Consider the following 26,232-nt stretch of genomic DNA (forward strand, 5'->3'; position numbering starts at 1 on the left):
AAAGGACACTAATAAAATTATTCACTGACATCCAGAGGGATGCACAGTAGTATTTATCATAACCACAGCACATCTATGCTACATGTTTTGTTCCTTTCACAGCAGTTACATACATCATTTCATCCATTGGTCCACATGATCAATGAGGAAATCCAGTTCTCTGCTCAGTTAATTCACAGGACCCTTAAAACTAATAACAGGGGCTTCTGGTAGTCTCAACTAGTCTCTGATATGATTGTGTTTTGCAGAAAAAAAATTGTAGTGGAAAAGGAGCAATAGACGAACTTCATTTTCCTGAGGCTGTGGAAATCTTAGACATGTCACATTTTCCAGACTTGCATGGGCTTTCTTGGATAAATTTGCTTTAGGGTTCTTGGGACATCCAGGTTTGTGAACTGATCTATAACATTGAGTTCACAGTGCACAGATAATCTTTTGCTACTTATTTACGTAATCACATGGATTAGCCCAAACAAAGAACCAAGCAATATATAGATGACAATTTATGGTGCTACTTACTTTACCATGCTTGCTTATTGGTTATTGTCAAACATTTTCTGATAACTGTCTTTAATCAACAGCTTCTTCCTTCTCAGCCTATCCTTACTTTAATGGTTGAAACAGTTTTGAACTTTTTAAAACTTCATATGAAGTTTCATCAGAAGATGACTTTAATTAAAAGACATCTACATATTGAAATATTGAAGAAAGTGAGATACACAGAGCATCTATGATAAGAAGGTTAAATCTTAAACTTGGTTCTTAAAAAAAGTAGCTGGTTTTGATTATATGTTTAATGAATATATTTCAAACACCATTCATTAGTTGATGTCTTTGCAGACTTTATCAGTAAAGTGGTGCTTTCAGACAAAATTTTGAAGGAAAATACGTTTATTTAAAGCTAAGGGGTAATTGAGGGTGGGTGGGTGTGTTTCTTTGTTGTGTGTTTTGTTTTTCAGTTTAAGATTTTGATACTTCGGAGACAGGACCTCCTTTCATGAAGCAACCTTTACTAAGGTTAACCTTACCCCCATTCTGTAACATTGCACTAAGGTTACATTAGTGACTTGCAGTCTCCATGGTGCTTTGTGAAAGGGGGCACTGGATATTAAAAAATACTGTTACAAAATAACGTGTTTGTTTAATAACACAATAATATTGATTATGTACAAAATTTGTAATTGAGAAAAAGATGACTCCTATGAATACTTTGGTGTAACTTTGCAAAAATTCAAACAGTTGGTCTCTTCCAACACCACAAGACCTATATGATGGTGGAACCTGGATGACCCCCATCATCAGTTTATGTTTGTTCTCATTTACCCTTCATAACCTTTCTGTTCCACTATTGTAATACTCCAGAATTATGTGTGCCACAGGTCATGTGTTATTACTTTGCTCAGTCTACAGATAAGAATGGGAAAGTAACTGATCTGGTTGGTTATTTACTGTGTCAAATCTGTGTGTCTAGAAGTGCTACATATTGTTATGCTGTTAACATATGATCAATATGATTATAAAAATGACTTAACTTGTACTGCCAGTTGGAGAAAACTGTCTTTTGAAGAACAAAATTAGAACTTCCACTGAAGATACTAAAAGGCATTTTCCTACAATCTTACCAAATACATTGTTCCCAAGACATCCAACCTGCGATCAGTACCAGATGCCCTGGTGTATAAGTGAGTGAGTGAGTTTGGTATGTTGCCACTTCTTGCAATATTACAGCAATATCATGTCCAGGGACACCAGAAATAGGCTTTACATGTTACACATGCATGTTAAATTAAATCTGGATGAATGTTTTAACCATTAGGCTAACTTACCCCGCTGCATCTTGTGTTTCTTCCAGACCACAAAAAGGGCAGGGTGAAGTTTCTATAGAAAAGGGCACAAACCACAATAAAAATCAAAACAAAATGATCAGACTGAACCTCATGTATTACTAACCTACAGTCTCCTTTGCTTTTTTCTCATGAAGCTTTTCACAACAGCTTCCAAGTCGGTATCATTGTGGCTGTCAGTGTTTAGGCTGATCATAAGATGCTTGTTACAGTTGCTGACTTTCAGTCTGTTCTTGTGCTCCGTCACAACTAGCAAGTCACAACTAGCAAGTACCGGGCAGGGCGCAGTGAAAAGGGGCAGGGCGCCAGAAAAAAGGGCAGGGTGCCAGAAGAGAAGGGCAGGGCACAGCGCCCTTCTAAAACGCTCTGGAGGAAACATTAGCATCAGTAAGATTTGACAGTTCGATCATTATCAGTCTTGGTCAGAGGATGACCCCCGGTGTGGTGGTGTGCTGGGTGCTGTCCAGAGGGAAGAACAAAACTAGGTCTTTGTTGACGCATTTCCAGCTTGTACATTTTGTTAATCAGCCTTAATCCAACACGTGCATAAGAGCTTACAATTTTGTATAAGCAGAACCATTATAAAGAGTGCCATTTTGCCTCCAGTTGAACAGTCTGATACTCAGATATTCTGGATTACAAGTCGATTTGATTCTTGTAATCCGACATTGTATTTTTTTATGTGCAGCCATGTATTCACTCATGTCCACTCACACTTGTTTATGTGTTTATATACACAACATTACAGATGGATTTAAGGATAGATACATAAATAGCTGAGCAGTTGTTTCAAATTGCACTGTACAGGAGTGTTAAAGGTCACACGCAGCCAAAAATCAAACAATATTAAAACACAATTATCACTTATTCATGCCATATAATATACGTTGCTGCTTGTAAAAAGACAAATGAACAAAATTATAAGCGTACAATCACGATTCAAAAGTGCAAAATTTTGTACTTGGGTAACTTGCCTCGAAACGAAGCCCTCGGGAAACCGAACCCAGTCATAGCGGGTGGGTGTGCACTCAAGTGTAACGACGGCTTCCGATTGGCTGGTCCATTTGCTGATACGATATTGTGTGTACAGAAAGATGATCTGTTTGATGGGCATTTTAGAAGTGTAGCGAGTTGCAAGAAAGTAAGATTCTTTATGTATAGAACGTCTTTTATTGTACTTGATGTGTTGTTTCAGTATGGATTTATAGACCGTTGTCAAACAAAATGATATACTCTAGAAGAAGTTGTTATCCATAAAGAATGTATATAGAGATGTTGGGTTTTGTAAATACATATTCTCTGAATTTGATTTGTGCCAATAAAAAATCATCTGATCAGTAGAGATGGTGAACTACTGCATGGCTGGAAACTATCATTCATCCAAGTACAAGGCAGGACTTGAAACTGGCACCAGTTTCCGTGACATCCTGTCATCTGAGAAAAATGGATGTAGTTTCTTTGCAACCCACAGACATGAAAACGTGTCATGTGTACAAGTATCACACCTGCCTAATTACATAATGTGGCAGAGACAGGACTCGGGTGCACGAGTCATAAATCAATTTATTTTGTTTATGGCATATAGTCTGATAGGTGTTAAGTTCAAATTGCATGTGGTCAGTGATTGAATCTGTGTATTGCATATTGTCATTGGCAGACAGGCAGGCAAACATATAGGTGTCAGTAAACCAGATTTTGAGCTTTCTTTGTGACAGAGGCTGCTTACCACAATCAACAAGTTTTTTATGTAATGCGTAGATTATTTACTTGTTTGTGTACACAACCAAGATTAGACTACTGCTCATGACCTCATACTCTGGTCATGCATACTGTTTCAAGCTCCACGAACCATTCACTGCGCATGCGTTACAGACGCAGCGCAGCTGTTGAGACACTTTTTCCCCCAGTGCTGGGGGAAATTTAGTGAATCGTTTGAACTCTGATTTCGCTGGGGTTTTTTTTCATCGCATTCTTTTTTTTTCAATGTTTTAGGTTGAATTGGCATTTTTGATGATTTGATGCAAACCGAAAGGTATCAGAAGTTGTATTTTACAATGCATGTGACCTTTAAAGGTGTGAGCAAAGATGTCATATTGGCCCTCAATTAGAACACAGGAAAACTGTAGCATATATGGGGTTGCACAGCAGAAAGAAACTGACCAGTCTTGATGGATGAGAGCGAAGCGAGGAAAGGTTGGCAATGTACTTCCCTCACAAGTACATTATTTTTCATGTCAAAATAAAATATTGCCATCATCAAGGGTATACACCCATTTCTTCCTTAGTTGTGTTTTCAGATTTCCAACCCCATGATTAATAATTACTCATGTGACATATATATTATTCAACATTTTAAGCGCTGCTCGTGGTATATGAGATTGTTCTTCGCCTCCATTCCCCCAGCCAGCTTCTGGTTCAATGGAGTGAAGGAGCAGGAAGGTATTATACTTGTTGAATTATGTGTCCGCCATAAGGAGTACTTCTGGAGTTGCCTCCCTGCTTCATTTGCTACTGCACTAGAATTTTTTGTATGTAGAATAAATGTTAAGAAAACACTAACAATAACTATGATAGATAAGAAAAATATACTCCCAACAGGTTCACGATAAAATTAGGCAATATGATATTTCTTTTTAATTTCTACTTATTCTTGGTCCTTCACTCCATTGAACCGGAATCTGGTAGGGGGGAATGGAGGCGAAGAACGATCTGAACACCAGGAGCGGCGCTTGAAATGTTGAATAAAATATATTACATGTGCAAAATTATCAAATATGGGGCCATAAATATGAGAGCACAACCAGGTGAGGAAACGGGAGTGTACCTTTGATGGTGGTGATACGTTAATTTGACATGAAAAATATTTTTCGAACCAAAGGGAGGGATATAGGAAGACTCGTCGTATTCTCTGTTCTTCGATTTGAGGTAACAGGTTCAAAATATGGGGTTTGATTCCCTACACAAATGTTATGTGAGAAGGAAAGCTTTCCGTCTCGAGCATACTATTGGATGTAGAGTACCACTGACCAGCATACACTGGATAAGGCTTCCTTCATGGATAACCTCGCTCCCTTGATTCATGTACAGATAATAGTTCTCTGCTGCATATTTATTACTAGCAAATAGCGGTGTGGCACAATTTGCATTAGACGATTTCTTATACTTTATTAAGTTACACAACAAACAGTCAGACAGACTATTGATCATGTGTATCAGGGAAAGTCTGGCAGACAAGTCGTTACTGATCCATATAGCTTTTGCAATGCTACGATGTCATAACTCCATTTTTTACCATATTCTTACAAATGTCATAGCGCAACAAACACTTTTTCATCAGAACCCTGTATTCATTATTTATAGCAGGGCCTCCATGGAAGGGACTTCATTTGTTATTTCTGTTTGACCTCATTTGTAAGTACAGTTGGCAATCAACATCAACATACCAGACCTCCTTATAATTGCACTATTTGTTGACATCTTCAAACAAGATACAGGTGTTGTTTGACCTCCTATAAACCATGGTGCAAAAATAGCAAAATACTTGCAGTTGGACAACCGATACAAATTTTTCACATTTTGAGAACTGCTCATTGTATTTACCATGAGCAGCATGTTTCACTTGTCAGCACGAAGTGTGTGGAGCATGTGCAAAATGGTAAAGAACTACTGCTACTTTCTCTGTGTTGACAAAGCCAAGGTTCACAAGGTGCTATAAATGTATGGAAGTGAATTCTTTCTGCTGATTTCTAATTATTAACAGATGGTTGGAAAAATTGGTCATATTTTGTTTGTTATTATGAAATCATTGTGTACTGAAAGTGTTTGATACAACAGAGTGATTCCATATTGTTCTAATTCCTGATCTGATCGAAATGAAATACTTGAACTAAACATATGTACGTACATATGATTTTTAGAGGGATTGTTTTATGTCACTGTGACAGCTAACACAAGCTTGTTAGTTTAGATTTCTTCAGCATAATGGACTTAACATCATTGGGATAGTCAGGAAACGTAAGTTTATTTCATTGGTTGTGAAAATGTCAGAGGGAAATATCTTAGATGTAACAGAAAATTTAATAATGCCTGTGGTGCTATTGTGGAAAATAAGAAATGTGAAAAGCTGTATTTATTCATCATGTTTAATGTACTAACACTTCAGACTATTGTATTTACGGTCTTGTTTTTTTTTTTGGTATTCAGATTATAGTCAAACTGCCTTGATTTGATAATGATATGTGCAGTTATGGCTCAAAAGGTACTGGTACTCTGGGTTCAAAATGAGTGAAACCATGTGCAGGTCCTCCTGGTCCAGCATGTGCTAAATCATTTCTATATCTATCTGTCTGTCATATCTATATCTATTAATATCTATTTACTGGGCCCCCTCGTCCAGTGTGTGCTAGATCATTTACTGGGCCCCCTCGTCCAGTGTGTGCTAGATCATTTACTGGGCCCCCTCTTCCAGTGTGTGCTAGATCATTTACTGGGCCCCCTCGTCCAGTGTGTGCTAGATCATTTACTGGGCCCCCTCGTCCAGTGTGTGCTAGATCATTTACTGGGCCCCCTCGTCCAGTGTGTGCTAGATCATTTACTGGGCCCCCTCTTCCAGTGTGTGCTAGATCATTTACTGGACCCCCTAGTCCAGGATGTGCTAGATCAATTACTGGGCCCCCTCGCCCAGTGTGTGCTAGATCATTTACTGGGCCCCCTCGTCCAGTGTGTGCTAGATCATTTACTGGGCCCCCTCGTCCAGTGTGTGCTAGATCATTTACTGGGCCCCCTCGTCCAGGATGTGCTAGATCAATTACTGGGCCCCCTCGTCCAGTGTGTGCTAGATCATTTACTGGGCCCCCTCGTCCAGTGTGTGCTAGATCATTTACTGGGCCCCCTCGTCCAGTGTGTGCTAGATCATTTACTGGGCCCCCTCGTCCAGGATGTGCTAGATCAATTACTGGGCCCCCTCGTCCAGTGTGTGCTAGATCATTTACTGGGCCCCCTCGTCCAGGATGTGCTAGATCAATTACTGGGCCCCCTCGCCCAGTGTGTGCTAGATCATTTACTGGGCCCCCTCGTCCAGTGTGTGCTAGATCATTTACTGGGCCCCCTCGTCCAGTGTGTGCTAGATCATTTACTGGGCCCCCTCGTCCAGGATGTGCTAGATCAATTACTGGGCCCCCTCGTCCAGTGTGTGCTAGATCAATTACTGGGCCCCCTCGTCCAGTGTGTGCTAGATCAATTACTGGGCCCCCTCGTCCAGTGTGTGCTAGATCATTTACTGGGCCCCCTCGTCCAGGATGTGCTAGATCAATTACTGGGCCCCCTCGTCCAGTGTGTGCTAGATCATTTACTGGGCCCCCTCGTCCAGTGTGTGCTAGATCATTTACTGGACCCCCTAGTCCAGGATGTGCTAGATCAATTACTGGGCCCCCTCGTCCAGTGTGTGCTAGATCATTTACTGGGCCCCCTCTTCCAGTGTGTGCTAGATCATTTACTGGGCCCCCTCGTCCAGTGTGTGCTAGAATCAATTACTGGGCCCCCTCGCCCAGTGTGTGCTAGGTCATTTACTGGGCCCCCTCGTCCAGTGTGTGCTAGATCATTTACTGGGCCCCCTCTTCCAGTGTGTGCTAGATCATTTACTGGGCCCCCTCGTCCAGTGTGTGCTAGAATCAATTACTGGGCCCCCTCGCCCAGTGTGTGCTAGATCATTTACTGGGCCCCCTCGTCCAGTGTGTGCTAGATCATTTACTGGGCCCCCTCGCCCAGTGTGTGCTAGATCATTTACTGGGCCCCCTCTTCCAGTGTGTGCTAGATCATTTACTGGACCCCCTAGTCCAGGATGTGCTAGATCATTTACTGGACCCCCTAGTCCAGGATGTGCTAGATCAATTACTGGGCCCCCTCGTCCAGTGTGTGCTAGATCATTTACTGGGCCCCCTCTTCCAGTGTGTGCTAGATCATTTACTGGGCCCCCTCGTCCAGTGTGTGCTAGAATCAATTACTGGGCCCCCTCGCCCAGTGTGTGCTAGATCATTTACTGGGCCCCCTCGTCCAGTGTGTGCTAGATCATTTACTGGGCCCCCTCTTCCAGTGTGTGCTAGATCATTTACTGGGCCCCCTCGTCCAGTGTGTGCTAGAATCAATTACTGGGCCCCCTCGCCCAGTGTGTGCTAGATCATTTACTGGGCCCCCTCGTCCAGTGTGTGCTAGATCATTTACTGGGCCCCCTCTTCCAGTGTGTGCTAGATCATTTACTGGGCCCCCTCTTCCAGTGTGTGCTAGATCATTTACTGGACCCCTAGTCCAGGATGTGCTAAACCATGTACTGGGCCTTGTGGTCCAAGGTGTACTAAACCATGCACTGGGCCCCCCTGGTCCAGGGTGTGCTAAACCATGTTCTGGGCCCCCCTGGTCCAGAGAGTGCTAAACCTTGTACTGGTCCTTGTGGTTAAGGGTGTGCTAAACCATGTAGTATGTACTGGGCCTTCTGGCCCAGAGTGTGCTAAACCATGTACTGGACCTCATGGTCCAATATGTGCTAGACCATGTACTGGGCCTTCTGTCTAAACTGACTGGGTTTTGTTTCAGCTTGACCGCCTCCAGGATGCTGCATCTGCTGCCTACACATTCTACCTGACCAACCCAGACCATGAGGACATGATCAGTAACATTCGCTATTATAAGGATAAGGCTGGCATCCATGAGAATGACTTCATTGATCTTGAACTCAAGCCATATAAGGTAGGAATACAGACAATAACAGAGAGCACCCTGACATGTGTTGCTCCTTTATCAGACATGCACTGTGACATCCAGTTCAACCCATCATTATGCTGCTATTCCCAGTCTGCAGATTAACATATGCAGGATAAACCATGACTCACAGGTTATGCTTGGCATTGTAAAACTAGAGAAAAGAAAGGGAAGTTCTTATCCCAAGACTCTCTTCTCAAAGGTTTACGATCTCAAGCATTTCCCAAGCTATATTTTATAAACTCACAGCCTCAGTGGCGGAAAGCTTGTCATGTGGTAAACAGTGAATGTGTGTGAAGGACATGTATTTAGAAACGTGAATGCAGAGTTGACAGATTACTGTGAAAGAGATACAAGTTTAGATGACTTTCATGAGAGGAAGCAGGTTACTGAAGGGCACAAATGGCAAGAACTTAGAGGGTTGAGAAAGGGGCCCAACTTCTAGCCAGACCCGACTTCTAGTCTGTCGTGTATGGCAGCTGTAAAGTGTATTCCATGTGAGGTACAGGTTATTAAAAGACAAGGATGCTGAAAGGTCTTGGTGTTTCTAACTCTTGCATGAAATCATTTCAGTGGGTAACTTCAATTCCATTCTCAACCTCAAGCTATAACTCAGCCAACAGTCCAGCACATGATTGTGAACTGTTTGTTTCTGAATCTTGATGCTTTATACCTGCAGCTGAAATATGAGATATCTATTATGCTCGTATTTAGTTTATGATTTAACAAGTGAACATTTCTAACATCTACGTAAGCATTTACCTGACAAATTAAATGAGGTAGTAAGATTTTAAGAATTGTTAAAAGTATTAGCACTACACTTTCTAAGAACTGTTTCTCTTTCCACTTTGTACTACACTCTAAGATTTGTTTACAATTGCATCTCGACACTTCTGTACACACTTCTTGTGTAGTATACACAAGCTGTGAATCACACAATGAGCAGAGGTTGCTGAAAAGCCTGTTCTATTGCATTCAGGTTTCTTGTTGATTCACGGGAATAGTGGCCTCTGTTAAGACTTTTTTGCTCACACAATGCTTTCAAGCTGCATCAGTTTTATTGGAGGTGGCAGTTTTTGCCGGAGTGTGTGTTTTTCTAACCTTTATAATTTTTAGCAGAATTTCCTGGTTACTGGGGAGGTTTTCCAAACTATGTAATTTCTCTTTGAGGTTATTTGTCAATTGCTTGTTATGTAAGGTGTGGCATGTGATCGATGCAGAATGTATAGTTAAGTGTGGTTTGTTGGACAAGTAACAATGAGTTAGAATTTCACACAATCTGGCAATGAACTACTTTGTATGCTTTCGTTTATTGTATTTCTGAGGGACATGAATTTTTAGGATTTCATCTGAGACTGATCAAGTCAATCCATTCAGTGCCCCTTAAGTATAACACTATTTCATGGCATATTACAGATTCATTATTTGATTTTTAGATTGTTTCAGTAATGTACCATTTATAATGTACCATGAAACTGAGAAACAACCAACTTTTCCATTGTCACATTTGATTGGGATGCACTAATTTAAACAGTCATAAATTTGATAGATTTATTGTCAATGACTGACAATGTTCCTGTCGTCATGCATTTGAAAATGCACATCAATACCTACTTATATACCCAAATTATGCAGATATTCATCATGTAAACTACTTTCATTAACCAAACATTTCACCTGAAAATTCAGTATGTCACAATGTTTTTGTAACGTGAATGTTTAATGATGTAGATATCCTGTTGCAATATATATTCGTTTGTGAGGACAGACATTAACATGATATGTAAACCCTGTTTGTCAATCCCACTGTATATGAATTAAGTACAAGAATAAATATTTTAATGGGAAAATGAAACTAATCTGATGATATTTAGATTTTTCGCTGCTGTAGAATGGTTGTTTGGGTGGCTTCAGAATTTCCTGTCAGCTGAACATCAGAAAAGTGCTCTCTCAAGAACTGTGTATTTCATTTATGTTAATAACAAAAACAAAGTCCTTTAATCTGACTTTTGTTTGGAAACTAAGATGTTTCAGATATGAACATGATACTGATGATGGGCAAGGCAGAACATTCACACTTTTGACATGGACCTATTGCTTTTGATCCATGTGAGGGACACAACTCATACAAGTGTTCTGTACTTGCTGTAGCTCACTGTCTACATGGAATATCTGAAGACTTTGAACAAATAAATACTTTTATTTATATGTTTGATGTCAACATGTTCAATGTTATTGTTCAACATTGTCCAAAGTGATAATGAGCCTTAACAAGGAGAGGCAGGGAGTTCCTAACAGCAGTGTACTAGAGACTGGTATGTATGATTTCCGGCTGGAAGTACACATAATTGACATTCTTATGTGAATATGTGTGACAGTTTACTCAGTGTCCTCTGCCCAGACAGGAAGCTATCTGACATGCAAACTCCCCTAATATCCTGTGTCTCCACCCCCACCAGTCACAGCACAACCCACACCAACATGGAGCTGATAACAGACCTTCTGCTTATTTTGTGTATGTCAGATCCAGATAAGCTGATTGAAAACACACACTTATTTGTGTTCATAAGGCAACATGTGGTTCTGATGAAAAAGTATAGCTGGATGAAATAGAACAAAGGTAACAACTCTCTTACCATATAGATATGCACTCCTTATCTTGTAGGGGGTGGGGTAGCCATGTGGTTATGTATTTGCTTGTAATGCCAAGAACCTGAGTTTGATTCCACACATAGGTACAATGTGTAACGCCTATCTGGTGTCCCATTGCAGTGTTTTGCTGGAATACTGCCAAAGGTAGCATAAAACTAAATTTAATCACTCATTCACTCTATGTTGTTTACACATGCATGTGCAGCACCCCTCCCCTCCACAACTCACACACATACTAGAACACTCATGAAAATATAGAACATTCCCATAGGTATGCCTTGCCTGTGTTACACAGTAGTTACTAGACAGGTAATCCATTAGATACACAGTTATGATTCGTGTTGGTATGGTACAGAGAGATCATCTGTTTAGAACTTGGAAGATACCCTGAGTGTTACAAAATGCCACACACAAGTTCAGCAATAGTATCACCCAGATGTTGCCAATACAGTCAGTGCATGTCTAGAATATGTAAAAATTAAAACATCACTGGGTTCCTTTTCATTAAGCATTTTGTAAGATAATCTAAGTATGTTTTATCAGAAACATATGGGTTTTTTTTTCAGAGACTAGGTGTTAGTCTTCTGATTTATGGACAAGTTCATATATTCTTTATTTGACAAAGCCTGATGATGCTTTGTCCAAGAGGAGTCTCCAAGAAATCATCCAAAGTATAAATAGAATATTTGTGTAGAGTTTCATTGTTCAAGTCTTGATAGTCATGAAGATATCAGTGTTAGTATATCTGTGATTTTGAAATATCATGGTGAGATGGCATGCTGATGTAAAGTAATGGAAAACATGGGCATGAAGCAGTTGATGGTTTGGAAGGAGTCTAAGTGGTGGTGGTGGAGATATCTGGTGGTAGCACTACCAGCATTGCAGGTGCTGTGGCTGGGAACAACACTGTTACATCACCAGCACAAGGGGTGGGGAAGCAGCTAGCTGGGGATAACAAAGGTTGATGGGTGGTGGCTCCTGCATCTGCAGGAGTAGGATATGAAGCTGAAGAACTTCCATATGGGTTTGCTGCAGGTGTGTGCTATTGTGTACAATGTGCGAGGAGAAACTGTGGAGCCAGGCAGATGATACATAAAACGTGTTGATTCCATCTCAGTGGAAATGGTCAGATGAAGAAGTGAAATAATGATTGGCGCCGCACCAGACATCTTCGTGTGACAATTTGATTGAGAGAAATTAATTGTTTCGTGAGATTCCTGAAGACAGGAAATAGGCCTTTGATGAGTAGACAAAAATGGACTTTACCATGTATTGTTAAATTTTATTACGATGTTATGCAAATGGCAAACATGGTGTGCAGATGTTTCTAGATATGTTAGAACTGCTTATGCTTCTATTTGCAGACCATGTCATCTTGATATCTGAAACTATTACTGGTTTGCAAAATCAGCTAAAAATTCTTGAAAGTTATTATGAAAACTGGAATTGTTAATTTAGACAAAACTACCATAGTCATATTTAGAAGGGATGGTGCTGTAGCATCCAAGGAGAATATTTTTTTCAGGGAAAACCTGTTGCTGTTGTTAATATAAATATCTTGGAATAATCTTCTCAAATATGATGAATTTAAAATGTTGTTTCTGTGACTTGTTCCCATGTAAAAAGAAAGCTATGATTTCAATTTTATCTATCTCCCAGGAATGTGGAATTTTTACTCCAAATATATTTTTCTGTTCAATGCCCATTGTATATACCTACAACATGTATCACATTGTTTTAATTAGTATGTATCCATACATGCTCTTCAGTTCATGCATCACTCCTGCTTGACAACGGTACAAGAATCTTTATCGAAACGTCATGCAGTAAAGAAGTTGTTATCCATAAGAATTTGTCCTATTTGTACATCTCAACTTCAAGAATGCCACTCAAACAAGTTTTTTGATGCCCAGGTTCAACCCATTTTATTACATTCTATGGATTGGAAGTGTGGGGATTTCAACGCTACGGTTACTTGGAGAGATTACATCGTATGGCTTGCAAGAAGTTTTATGTGTCAGACTCACTACTCCAAATTGTATGGTTTACGATGAATGTGGGAGATGCTGCATGTATACTAATTCACAAATACGATGCCTTAAATACTGTTTTAAGATTCTAATAATGTCTGAAAGTCATCCACCAAAAATATTGTATAGTTTGATGGTTCATCTTGATAATATGGGTAAAATATCTTAGGCATCACAAATTAGAAATCTTGTGTTTTCTCATTGGTATAGATTGGTATGGATAAGCCTGGATGTTGGCGATGTCTTTAAGTTTTTATAAGAATTTTGTGATCGAGCCGTAAATATGTTTTGTCAGGAATGGCATTTCACTCTAGAAAGTAGTTCTCGTGATGAATTATAGAGAACTTTTAAAACTCAAATACAACTTGAATTGTATTTATCTAAACTAACTTTTAATTATAATAGAAACATATTTGCCAAATACAAGATAGGTTTGTTGGACTTAATATGCTAAATAGAGGCAGAAGACTGTCCATCCAAAAATCTGAAAGATCTTGTCCTTTGTGATTCTTCAGTTGAAGATGTGAAGTGACTTTCCATTTTTTGAAGATTTATGTTACAAGTTTATCCCAGAATATTATCTATTGAAACCATCATTGATAGCTTTTACTAGTATATTTACAACTTATAATGAATTCACCCTTCAAAACCTTGCTCTCTATTTTAAGGATGCACTTATTCTTCATAACAGGCACTTCCAATTGATCATGTCTTGATGTATGTCCCTTCAGCATGTATCACAATGCTGTATGTATCTCTGTTGTATCAGGGCTGGTGGCCAAAAATACAGTAAACGATTGTCTTGTCTTGTCTTGTATAGAAGATAAATATCAACTAAGTTCGTCTTGTTAACACCTGTGAGAACTGTACAACCAAATGTATTTTGCCATTCCCCTAGTATTGGAGAATGTGATAAATTGATGGCTGAGAAGTAAGAATATGTTTCCCAAACAGGCTTGTTTCTCATGATAGGTGTGAAGATTCAGACAAACTGCATTAATGGTATACTTGCCTGTAGTAGGAATCTAGCATACTGAACAGCTTACTACAAGGGATCCCAGAATTCTGTACAAAATATCCATTACATCTTTTATAGAAGGTTTTTGTGTTCCCTTGCTCTGCTTGCATTAGCCCAGCTACCACAAAATGCTTCTAAAACATTTTCTAGTGTTTTCTCAGGGAAATGTTTCATACAAACATTTTGATAATGTGTTTAGAACATTTTTTAAGATATTTTATGAAACGTTATTAAAGCAGTATGGGTTGCATTGACGCAGGTCTCATCCAGATATATAGGTTCGAACCCACCCTCTGTTGTCTGCTTAATTTCTTTCAGATAGTTACACCTTATTTTCACAATATCAGATTTGTCACGCTTTGCAGGTTTCTGGTTTGCTACCTTCTTGTACTTGTATTCAAGTTTGAGCTGTAATTTGCTTAGCATAAACCTAGAAAAAATGTCGTGATCCTTTGCAAGGATGTGTTTTAAGTTTCTTGTGGACAGGTGTTCATTTCTAGCAAATAGCCAGCAAATGACATCTCTGATGACCCTGATGTAAAAAGAATCTAACTTTGGATGCCTATCTTTTTGTACAAGAATTTGTTTATTGGGTGTTGGTTTATTTCTCAAAATTTTTGGCATGATGTTCTTTTTCATGCCAAGAGGAAAAGTTGTATGTTTCATGTAATCCGACACCTTATAAATCGGTTTGCTGCGTTTGCTCTCTTTTTTAAAAAATTTTTTTCTAATTAAACACCTGTCTAATTAAATGTTTGGCATCATCTGAATAAGCTTTCATGATGACAGCTAGAAGTAGTCAATGTGAATGATCCAACTGGTCTATCACTGTGCAGTGGACAGGTAACTATCATGAACCGCACATGCATTTACCTTTCTGACCAAACACTGCCACTGTTACAGGTCATTGGCACCCTCCCTCTGCAAGCAGTCTGCATTCTTCTGTTTATTTTGTTGACAGTTACATAGACAGATTCTTTCATACAAATGCATAAAATCGGTGATTTAAAATGTGATAAAGTTATCTGACAAAACATCCACTTGCAAAGTTTGAGATCAATTGGATCATTGGATGATGCGTTATTTATAAAAAAAATGGGTCCACGTGCATTTCATGCCAAACTATAAGTGAGATGATCAGATGATTCTGGAATAATGGACTAATCTCCTTTGAGCACTTTTAGTACATGTCTAAATGTAGTGTACGTATGCAAGTACACACCATTCATCCTACAGAATTGAATTTTCTTACAGTCTTCTAGGTATAGAGCTAGTCGACAAAGGAGTATAGCTAGCTTGTTTTTCAAGTGCTGCACCTCTGGAACTGCATGGTCGAAGAGGAAGGGTCTACTGGGTAGATGAAAGTTGTGATGACTGAGGTTGGGTTTGGCTGCTGACAAACACTGCACATGCACAACAAAATATCTTTGTGAAATTACTGTTCAAAAGTGGTTCAGTGTTGCTGTGGGAGGCCTCTCTCATGATTCACTTTGACCCAAGTGATGATTAGACAAAATCTGGATGGACAACAGTACATCACTGACATCTTAGCTTAGACCGGGTTGTTGTACCACGTATTTTAGATGACCATCCTCTGAACACAAGGCCAGTCTTCATCGAGGACAATGCTAGGTCACAACATCAACTGTTGGTGATTTCTTACATCAAGAGGCAGTAGCAGATTAACCTTTTGCCACTAGTGTGGAGTCCTCAATCCCATAGAACTTGTTTGGGATATTATGAATATAAAATGTATTGTATTAGTGTATGGGCCTGAAGATCATTGTGAAATTTTGTACATAATGGTGGACTTGTAAAACTTGATTCAGTTATTTCTTGGTTGTACCTGAAATATTGTGCAGACTATTTTCACTACTAGTGACTGTGATGAAAGTTTACTGTGAGCTGATATTTTATACTTAGCCCAGACCTAATTATTTATTTTGCTTGCATGCTAAAACAACTGGTTAAACTATTCATTTTAAGAATAGTCAGAGAGCCTTTATTTTGGGGCCTGTGTTTTGAGTTCTCTTACAGTCATGGTTTTGTTGTAGTCCAGAGAAAAAACGATGAATAACTCAGTCCACAACTGTGCTTTCAGTTCTTGAACAGTTGTCATTGCTTAGAGGTAGTATTAATATGTGGACTCGTCTCTAAAACTTGCCTTTTTTTAAATGTATATTTTTTGTATAATAACTCTGCATAATCTATTTTTCTTATCTTGGTACTCCCTTTTCCTAACATTGATAATCTGGAATAGATTTTTGTCAGTTCCATGAACTCTGCGTAAACAAGAGTGACCTTTGATTGCAATTCCACATAAACACAGCATGCATTGTTAACAGTAGTTTTATCGTTGTCAGGGCACAGATACAGCCATATTCACCTGTACAACTCTGTCACATGCCACAGGTGTTTCCATCAGCACATGTTCTCACCTTTTTTATCCCAGCTTCCATTGTTATACACTTGTATGATTTTTGCTTATGAAGTTCTTTGTTTACATATCAGACCTTCATAATGTACTGGAAGTCCATTCAACATGTTCAGTGTGAGTTTTTGTCAAGCCGCACACTTTTGTTCTGCTTTTATTTCTTTGGTAATTGACAATAGGGAACAGATAATTACTCCTATAAAAGGCATTAGCGATAGCTCCACTGAACGTCATTGCAGTGATAGCATTCTGTTTAGTCCGTTAGATGTGCTCTACATTATCATAGCCCAGATCATCCTGAATGTCTCTGAATTCTGACCTGGGCAAATACAGGCAGAGATGAGTGTGCCCTGTGTCCCTCCAATAGTGCTGCAACTCACCATTATTTACAGCAACCAGCAGATTGGCACTGAACATAATGGGGGTCCAATGTAAAGTCACACATTCAATAATGTGTATATCCAACATCTGCATCTACAGATGCCTGACACCTGCATCTCAAGGACCAAACAAATGTCTGAGAACTTCCTGGAGGGTTTGACTGCGTATCCTTGGAAACGCTTGACAGAGTTCCTGTAACACTCTGTGGATTGACCGTAATGGTGTCCACAATTCTTTTGAAAAAAGGTAATTTAATTACCCAATCAATGTATTGGCAGTTATCCCTTTGAAGGATGGATGTTGTTTTTACACAGACACTTTGTTACAGGGTGTGTTCAGAAAACATAGTAACTCTACACACATAAACACTACCTGTTGGCAAATCGGCTGTGGAAGATAAGAGTAATTAATCAATCTTGGGGTTACTGGTTAATCCTTTGAACGATGTTTGTTTTTGTAACTCAGCTGATATAAATTATTATACCATGTTGAGGGAAATACAGGGTTATCAGTCCCAAGTACGGTTGTATTCCCTGAACTGGAGATGAGGGGAATACAACATTACAGTTCTTTCTCACGTGGTCACCGAGGCGTAGCAGGATAATATGACTTTTTTGCTCGTGGATATACAGGGTATCTTATCAGTGTTACATGAACCAATCAAAACTTGACATGCTTACATGAGGCTGGATAAATTCCTCTTACTGCACTTCCGTGTACATATGGCAGAGCAAGTAATTATGCATTTGCCACATCTCACCTTAATTCATAATGTTGAATATTTACTCCAGACAGGAGAAATGCCAAATGAGAACTTTTGTTGGACAATCTTACTGGTATTACCACTAATTATCCCCCGCAACACTGAAATTTCAGAGACATAGAAATGTCCAGTTCCGTCCCTCTGCAACATGTTGTCCAAAGCATATCCTCTAAACTATTCGTGATAACTTAACCAAATTTACTTAACCGAACTTGGTATATATGTCAGGCATGATCCGTATATGTGCCTTGTGGGGGTTAGACCCAGATATTAATTTTATTTTTACTGGTTTCCATGGAAACATGACTTAGCCTTTGGCTTTGAAGATATCATCTTCTTCAGAGCAGATCTCCCAAACTTATAGCTTCAAACTTGGTACACATGTTCTCCATGGTCACCATGATCCCTAGATGCCTTTTTTGTGTGAATTTTATGTTTTATGGCTTCCATAACTATAAGTTTGACTTTGACTGAAATTGGTGGTTGTGCTCTTTTCCAGAGCTGAACTTTAAAACTGTTCACTATTTCTTCACCAATCTTGGCATATAGATAGGTAAGGTGGTATACTGGTGCCTTTTTCTTAGTTAAGATATCTGAATGAAACATTGTTTGTGTGTCCATGTGTGTCCAAGTTTGACCTCAATTGAATTTGGTCGTAGTGTTCTTCTCCAACACTTTACAGCACTGTACTTACAAGACTGTACAACACTGTAATAATCTTAATAAGTAAAGATATTCATGAAAAGGAGGAAATCTAAACGTGCTTCATTTGAAGGTCACATGCAACCAAAAAATCAAACATAATTAGAACACAGTTATCACTTGTTCATGATATATAAAATGCATTGTTGAGTGTGAAAAAAAACCAAATCAACAAAATTATGAGCGTATAATCGCAAATCAAAAGTGTAATATTTTGTACTTGGGTTTACTTGCCTTGAAACGCAACTAGGATACAGGACCCAGTTAGAGAGAGTTGGCATGCACTCAAGTGTAACACAGCTTTTTCATTGGCCACTGGTTCATTTGCCGATACACTTAGCTGACTGTTTGTTTATGGCGTATAAGCCTGATAGGTGTTAATTGCATATGGTCAGCATATTGTCATCTGACAGACAGACAGGCAGGCAAAAATAAAGGTGTCAATAAACCAGACATTTAGTTTTCTCTGTGACAGAGTCTGCTTATCACAATCAACATGGTTTGTTTTTTTTATGTAACGAGTAGACTATTTACTTGTTTATGTACATTACTGCTCTCGACCTCATACTGCAGGTAGGCAAACTGTTTCAATATCCGCAAACCTACTCACTGTGTATGCTTTATGAGCAGGGATTATTTTACTTTATTACAATCAGACAAAAGTACTGGGAACATTTTCAATAACGGCATGCGATGTGTGTCCACCCTTCTTTATGTTCCACTATTGTGGTTGACATTCTGTCAAGGACAGTAGCCAACTCCCTGTGTCTGACAGGTCGAGGGAGCAGGTGCTTGTTAGTGGTCCTTCGAAATTTGAAATTCATTTATTTCAGTAATAAGGTCTCAGGCCCACGTACATATTACATGCAAATATTTACAATCAATGCTGCATTTCATAAATTTTAAAGGTATAACGATCGTAGGCCGACAGCGTCTTTGACAAAATTTGCCACATTTTTTAACAGTGACATTAACATTCTTACAAGAGTCTCTCTGTGATTAATAGTACTCACTTGTAAATAAGGAAAATATCTAAGATGTATATCATGGTAGACAGGACAAACAAAAATAAAATGAATTTCATTTTCAATAGCAAGTAACCTACCCTGCCTTCTGCCTGTATTTTGCATTATATCGAGTTCTCCAATTCTAAACAAGGTAAGCATGCTTGAGTATTTTTTACGTAAACTGCTTAGGTATATCTCAAGAAAGAGTGACACTTTGAACTCTGCATAAAAATTTAGTTTGAACAGTTTGACACCTCTGAATACCATGTTTGTGTATAAACCCTGTGCGTAAGTTCAAACATAAAGCAATCCACATCACCAACACCTAGGCATTGCCACACTATTCCAAAACCTAGGGAATACAATAAATGCTTAATATGAGTAACCCAAATTTTCCAACCAGCTGCATCTCAACCTACTATCATCTTGTAACACTGTTGGGGGTACCTGTTTAGAGACTTATTTAGAAGTTTGAGCCAGTATCTTATACATCTGACATATGTATCTACATAAATACCATAACAGCCACATTCGCCCAATACAGCAACATTGGTAGATTTGGAGCCAACACCCAAAACAAATTTCCAAAATTTAGCTTGAAAGCATTCAAGAAACAACCACTGGTGGACACACCAAATCTCTGAACCATACAGAATTATTGGTTTGATTTGTAAATCAAACATATTAAACAAAACCTTAGGAGAAATGTTACGAAATTTATAACTTAGTTGACAAATGGAAGCAACAGCTTTGGTAGCTTTCTGGACTAATGTTTGTACTGCTTTGGACCAACACAACCTATTTGAAAAAATGATACCAGGATGACAGTAGTAGGTTGATATTTTGATGGGAAGATCGCCCAGTTTCCATTTTTCATATTTACTAAAAGTATAAATTTACTGCCATTTCGAAAAACCAGTATTTCAGTCTTATCTAAATTCACTCTTAAGCACCATTTGTTACAAAACGTATGTTAAACGTCTATGTTTTTTTCTTGTAGCTCGAAAACAGAATCTGAAAAAATGCACAAATCATCAGCATAGAAAAGTACAAAGAACTCTAACACATCTTCACGAACAAAGATCCCCCTACCACCAAAGTGCTGTATATCATTTTCCACGAGCAATGAAAATAAGACAGGACTTAAATGCATCCCTGTCAAACACCACTGAAACAATTGAAATAATCCGTGACATTGCTCCTTGATATTTTAACAGAGTCCAAAGTTTTTTAATACATATCCTTAATGATGGTGAAAATTTTACCATGAACATCATGTGAATACAGGACATGCCACAACAGATCCCTGTTGACTTAATCAAAAGCCTTTTGAAAATCGACAAATAGACAATAAAACATTCCTTTTAATTTAGATAAGTACTTCTGTACTAGAGACTGGAGAATAAACATGTTCTCAACCGTGGAATATCCCTTCTGAAAGCAAGCTTCACACTCTGGGTATTTATCATACAGTTCTACAAAGGTTTTAATCTGTTATTCAGAATTTGTGTAAAAACTTTGCCACAAATGTCCATAAGTGAATTACCTCGATAGTTGTTGACATTATGAATGCTTCCTTTCGTGTGGAGTGGGAAAATAATACTTCTGGACCACTGACCTGGACAGTTACCTCTTCTAAATATGTTATTGAAAACAGTAAGGAGATAAGGAAGTAAGACATTTTTACCACACTTTAACATTTCGGGCAAGATACCATCTGGAGCAGCTGTTTTGCCACATTTCAAGGAATCAGTTGCTGTTAGGACCTCATCTGCCATAAAATCACTGTTCAACAAACTGTTGATATCAACATTACACACCTTACAATTCATGGTTTCATGTTCTGTGATGACAACACAGTCCTCATCTATTACATTTTCAGTAATATTCAGCACAAGCTTAAAATATTCAATCCATTGTGCAACACCAATAGTTGAAAATGTTACTGGTGGCTTTCTTATATGAGATTTAGTGGTCCTTGAAATATCTTTCAACAGAACTTGGCAGATTTATGAGGCAGATTTTGAAGTGGTGCCTTTTGCTATTTCCAGGTTTTGGGCATTTAAATTCTTCATGGTTTCCATGGAAACAGTGCAGACTTAGTCTAAAAATCAATAAGCTCAACTTTAAGGAACTATCAGATGATTTGTTCTTTCAGATATGATGTGGGGACAGGGGATATGTCATCTTTTGATGACACTTGTTTCTATATTGCTCTCACATTTAATTTCTTTGGATATCTTCATATACAAGGACACAAGACAATTGTTGGATCCACAATTTCCACTTTTTTTTCTCATATTTTAAGTTTTTCAAGAATTTCAGCAAAGTCACAGTATGGGGATTTAGGAGCTTTACGATTTTTAGGGTATTAATTCTAAAATAACATATTCAATAGCCATTGCAAACTGATTGCAAAGGAATGTTATTTTAAAACATGTTGCTGCAAATGTTCAGTTCACTACATTTTTCCTACATTTGGCTGATCAGATGTTGTGACACTGGTCTCAGCTCAAACTTACAGATTCTGCTCTACTCTGAGGGTTGATGTCTAGAACTTTGGCAGTGTTTAACTTAGATGTCCGTCTGTTTCAGGAAGCTTATGTCCGTGGGTTGATGGCCTACAACAACGATGACTGGGAAGGGGTTAGAACCAACATGGAGCTGGCCATCACTGAGTTTTACCTTGAGGAGGAAAGGTGTCGTGCAGAGTGTGAGGACATCTATGAGTCTGCTCGACCCCAGGAGTTTGTCAATGCTGTGGCAGGTATGTATGCATGAATAAGTCAAAGATATTGGTGTTTATCAATTCTGAAACTACATGACCTTTCAATGAAGTTGAAGCTTTACTTGCATAATCCAAGATATGGAGTCACATAAGTTGGATCACTGAAATCTGATCTATTCTAAAACTTGCAGGCCACAAAACAATAGTGCTTGTTTTTGATAAAATGAACTAAAAGTTTAGAGAAAAATGCTCTTTAATGGCCATTAATTGTACATTGTTTATAGGAAAGAATGCACACACGTCTCATCTGTTGCATTGCAGTATTACTCTATTTGACATGCCTTCAACTTTATAGCATACAATGTTTTGTCACTAACACGGTATGCTGTCAATTAGTGTCATGGGCTAGGAGCAAAAGTAGAAAAATGTATCTTGGAAACATTCCACACCATCCTATGCCTGATTCTTTGTCATCTGATAATCTAGCGCTGGCTTATCTAGTCAATTTAGTGTTTCAGCCACAATGTTTCTGTGCTGCGAGGGAGACTGTATAATGTATGTGAGCTGTTTTTCAGACCACTATCTGTCTGTGCTGTGAGGGAGACTGTATAATGTATGTGAGCTGTTTTTCAGACCACTATCTATCTGTGCTGTGAGGGAGACTGTATAGTGTATGTGAGCTGTGTTTCAGAACAATATCTGTCTGAGCTGGAATGTCAACTGAGCTGTGAGAGGAGACTGTATAATGTATGTGAGCTGTGTTTCAGACCACTATCTATCTGTGCTGGAATGTCAACTGAGCTGTGAGAGGAGGCTGTATAATGTATGTGTGCTGTGTTTCAGACCACTATCTATCTGTGCTGTGAGGGAGACTGTATAGTGTATGTGAGCTGTGTTTCAGACCACTATCTATCTGTGCTGGAATGTCAACTGAGCTGTGAGAGGAGACTGTATAATGTATGTGTGCTGTGTTTCAGACCACTATCTATCTGTGCTGTGAGGGAGACTGTATAGTGTATGTGAGCTGTGTTTCAGAACACTATCTGTCTATAATGGAATGCCAACAGAGCTGTGAGAGGAGACTGTATAATGTATGTGAGCTGTGTTTGAGACCAGTATCTGTCTGTGCTGTGAGGGAGACTGTATAATGTATGTGAGCTGTGTTTCAGACCACTATCTGTCTGTGCTGGAATGTCAACTGAGCTGTGAGAGGACTGTATAATGTATGTGAGCTGTGTTTCAGACCACCATCTGTCTGTGCTGTGAGGGAGACTGTATAGTGTATGTGAGCTGTGTTTCAGAACAATATCTGTCTTTGCTGGAATGCCAACAGAGCTGTGAGAGGAGACTGTATAATATATGTGAGCTGTGTTTGAGACCACTATCTGTCTGTGCTGTGAGGGAGACTGTATAATGTATGTGAGCTGTGTTTCAGAACAATATCTGTCTTTGCTGGAATGTCAACTGAGCTGTGAGAAGAGACTGTATAATGTATGTGAGCTGTGTTTCAGACCACTATCTATCTGTGCTGGAATGTCAACTGAGCTGTGAGAGGAGACTGTATAATGTATGTGAGCTGTGTTTCAGAACAATATCTATCTGTGCTGGAATGTCAACTCAGCTGTGAGAGGAGACTGTATAATGTATGTGAGCTGTGTTTCAGACCACTATCTATCTGTGCTGGAATGTCAACAGAGCTGTGAGAGGAGACTAAGCAGGATATTCACTGAGGAAATTGAAGACTATGTGGCTGACCACTTTCATTACTTACAGTTTGCCTACTACAAGTGTAAGTGTCATGATTAATTCAACATGTAATGTATCCTGTGATTGTGACTGTAAAGTCAGTTTGAAGGTAAATTCCTCTTGAAGTGACATTTTGATTATTTTTTATTATCACAAAAGCCTTGTGTATGCAAGAACTTGAACTTGTATAACTGATATTTGAGACTTTTTTGTCGTTGTTTCTGCGCATACAGTGAAGCAAGCTGTGTCACTCTGTGACAATATGTTATTCCACTGTTTGAATGTATTTTTGTGAATTTGTTACTGTAGTTCACTTTATGGCATTGTGGAGACACTTTAGTGTCCTCCAGTGCTATACGGGTGTTCATGAATCTTACTAAGGTACAAATAGTAGATATATGTTGATGGAATCTAAATACAGTTTAATTCAGATTAAACCAAACACTGTTTGTATACACATCCACAAAACTCTTCCAGTGAAGAATGATGATAAATCCATGGAGGCTACAGCAACTTTCCTCCTGTTCCAACCTGGTGATGAGACAATGCAGAGGAACAAAGGCTTCTACCTACAAAAAGGATATTCAGAGAAGGACTTCAAGCTGAGAGAAGTGAGTTGTTTGTGCCCTAAGTTGTCTGGCAAGTCACGTTGTCACAAACATGCTGCTGTGCCACAAGAAGATCTGTAATGTGGTGGTGAATTATTTATATTGCAAGTAGAAACCTACCACCACCAAGAACAATCAACCCAAGCAATGCAGCAAATGACATCGGAGCCTATTTGTGCTAACTATTCTGCACATTGCAGTATGGTTTCAAAAGAGCAAGTATTTTGTGGCAGACTTAGCTTTGGAACATGTCATAACCTTTTGCTCATTATTATCTGTTGTCTGTCTACTGTGATTGGGTAGATGGTGGCTTGATGTCCCGAGTAGTATCAAGCCGATCTGTCCTGACTTATCTGTAGACTTTGTGTTAGGCCCAGACTCCATGTCACAGTTTACATGCTCCATATTTGTCACAATATTTTGAATGTTGATCTTGTTTCACCATGCTTTCAAATTCCCTCAGTATGTACATTTGACATATCCAAGTCAGCTATAGTGCCATGACACCATGTTATGCTCAGTGTCACTTTGGTGTACTTGTGTCTGACAATCCTCCATGTTTGAATATGCATTGTTTCAGGAAGCAGTTATTTATCTGGACAGGAAACATCAAATGGAGAGGTTACTTGACTTTTCACAAACAAATTATTTGAAAGATACAAGTGATTTGGTGGTAAGTCTAAATATGCTGCACATTCTCCATGCTTTACTTAACACATTCATTGGTCTGATACACATGGAAACGGAGATGGACAAAAGATTTACTCAACAAGTCAAGTTTAAGTTTGTTTGACCAAACTGGACATGTACATATCAGGCTATCATGTCATGCTTATCTCTCTTATTATCCCTGGATTAGTTTTTTCATTTACACTTAAACAAGTCATGATAAAGGGTCAAGTTCATCATCAGGGTCATAGCTTAAAGCAAAATGAATACTGTTTAAGCTTTTACTGAAGATAAGTGTTCCTTGGTTCCTGCAATCTTCAGATGATGAGTAAGCACAGTATATAACTGTTGTTAGAGTGAAGGCTGTTCTTAAGTATTGCCATTTTGACCTATATGATTTGAATGACATTTATGAATTACATGAAACATATGCCACATGATGACAGTGGTATGATGTCAGCAGTAGATGACTGACTTCTGAGTTACAATAGATAGTAAAGCTATTTGATTGTTACCTTGAATTCCACCCTGGGGCACCATCTCTTATTAGTTTGCTGGTTATCTTTAAAAAATATTTTTGTCAGTAATGCCTAAACAAGTTTTCACAAGAGAACATGGCATTGTGTGGTTTATACATTTGCTGGTCTCATGAGATTAGGTAGACATGTTTCTAAACATGCAGCAATAGCCATGATCAATTTCAGGTTGTTTTTAACAAAGCATGGTGAGCGGATATTATGTGTTCTTCTATTATGGCCCTGAATTAGTGATTGTTCAGTTTTCTCCACAACAGAAATGATACAATAAGCACTTTATTCTGTGGTTGCTGTGACTGTTTGATGTCAAATGTCAAAGAGGTTCCAAAAATGAAACACTTGCAAGCTTTCCACTGTAACA

The 26,232-nt window shown here is 38.8% G+C and overlaps 1 protein-coding gene across 1 annotated transcript in view; it reads left to right on the plus strand.

Annotated features, from left to right (window-relative positions):
- The window catches only part of LOC137261211 (prolyl 3-hydroxylase 2-like), a 59,003-nt gene that overhangs the window by 4,261 nt on the left and 28,510 nt on the right, over positions 1-26,232 (plus strand). Inside the window, exons 2-6 of the mRNA XM_067798920.1 lie at positions 8,433-8,585; positions 22,180-22,351; positions 23,976-24,101; positions 24,536-24,669; positions 25,247-25,339. Of these exons, the coding sequence (XP_067655021.1) occupies positions 8,433-8,585; positions 22,180-22,351; positions 23,976-24,101; positions 24,536-24,669; positions 25,247-25,339 (678 nt within the window). The remainder of the gene's footprint in view (positions 1-8,432; positions 8,586-22,179; positions 22,352-23,975; positions 24,102-24,535; positions 24,670-25,246; positions 25,340-26,232) is intronic.

The sequence above is a fragment of the Haliotis asinina genome, chromosome 14, assembly GCF_037392515.1.
Source record: "Haliotis asinina isolate JCU_RB_2024 chromosome 14, JCU_Hal_asi_v2, whole genome shotgun sequence".
Lineage (NCBI taxonomy): Eukaryota > Metazoa > Mollusca > Gastropoda > Lepetellida > Haliotidae > Haliotis > Haliotis asinina.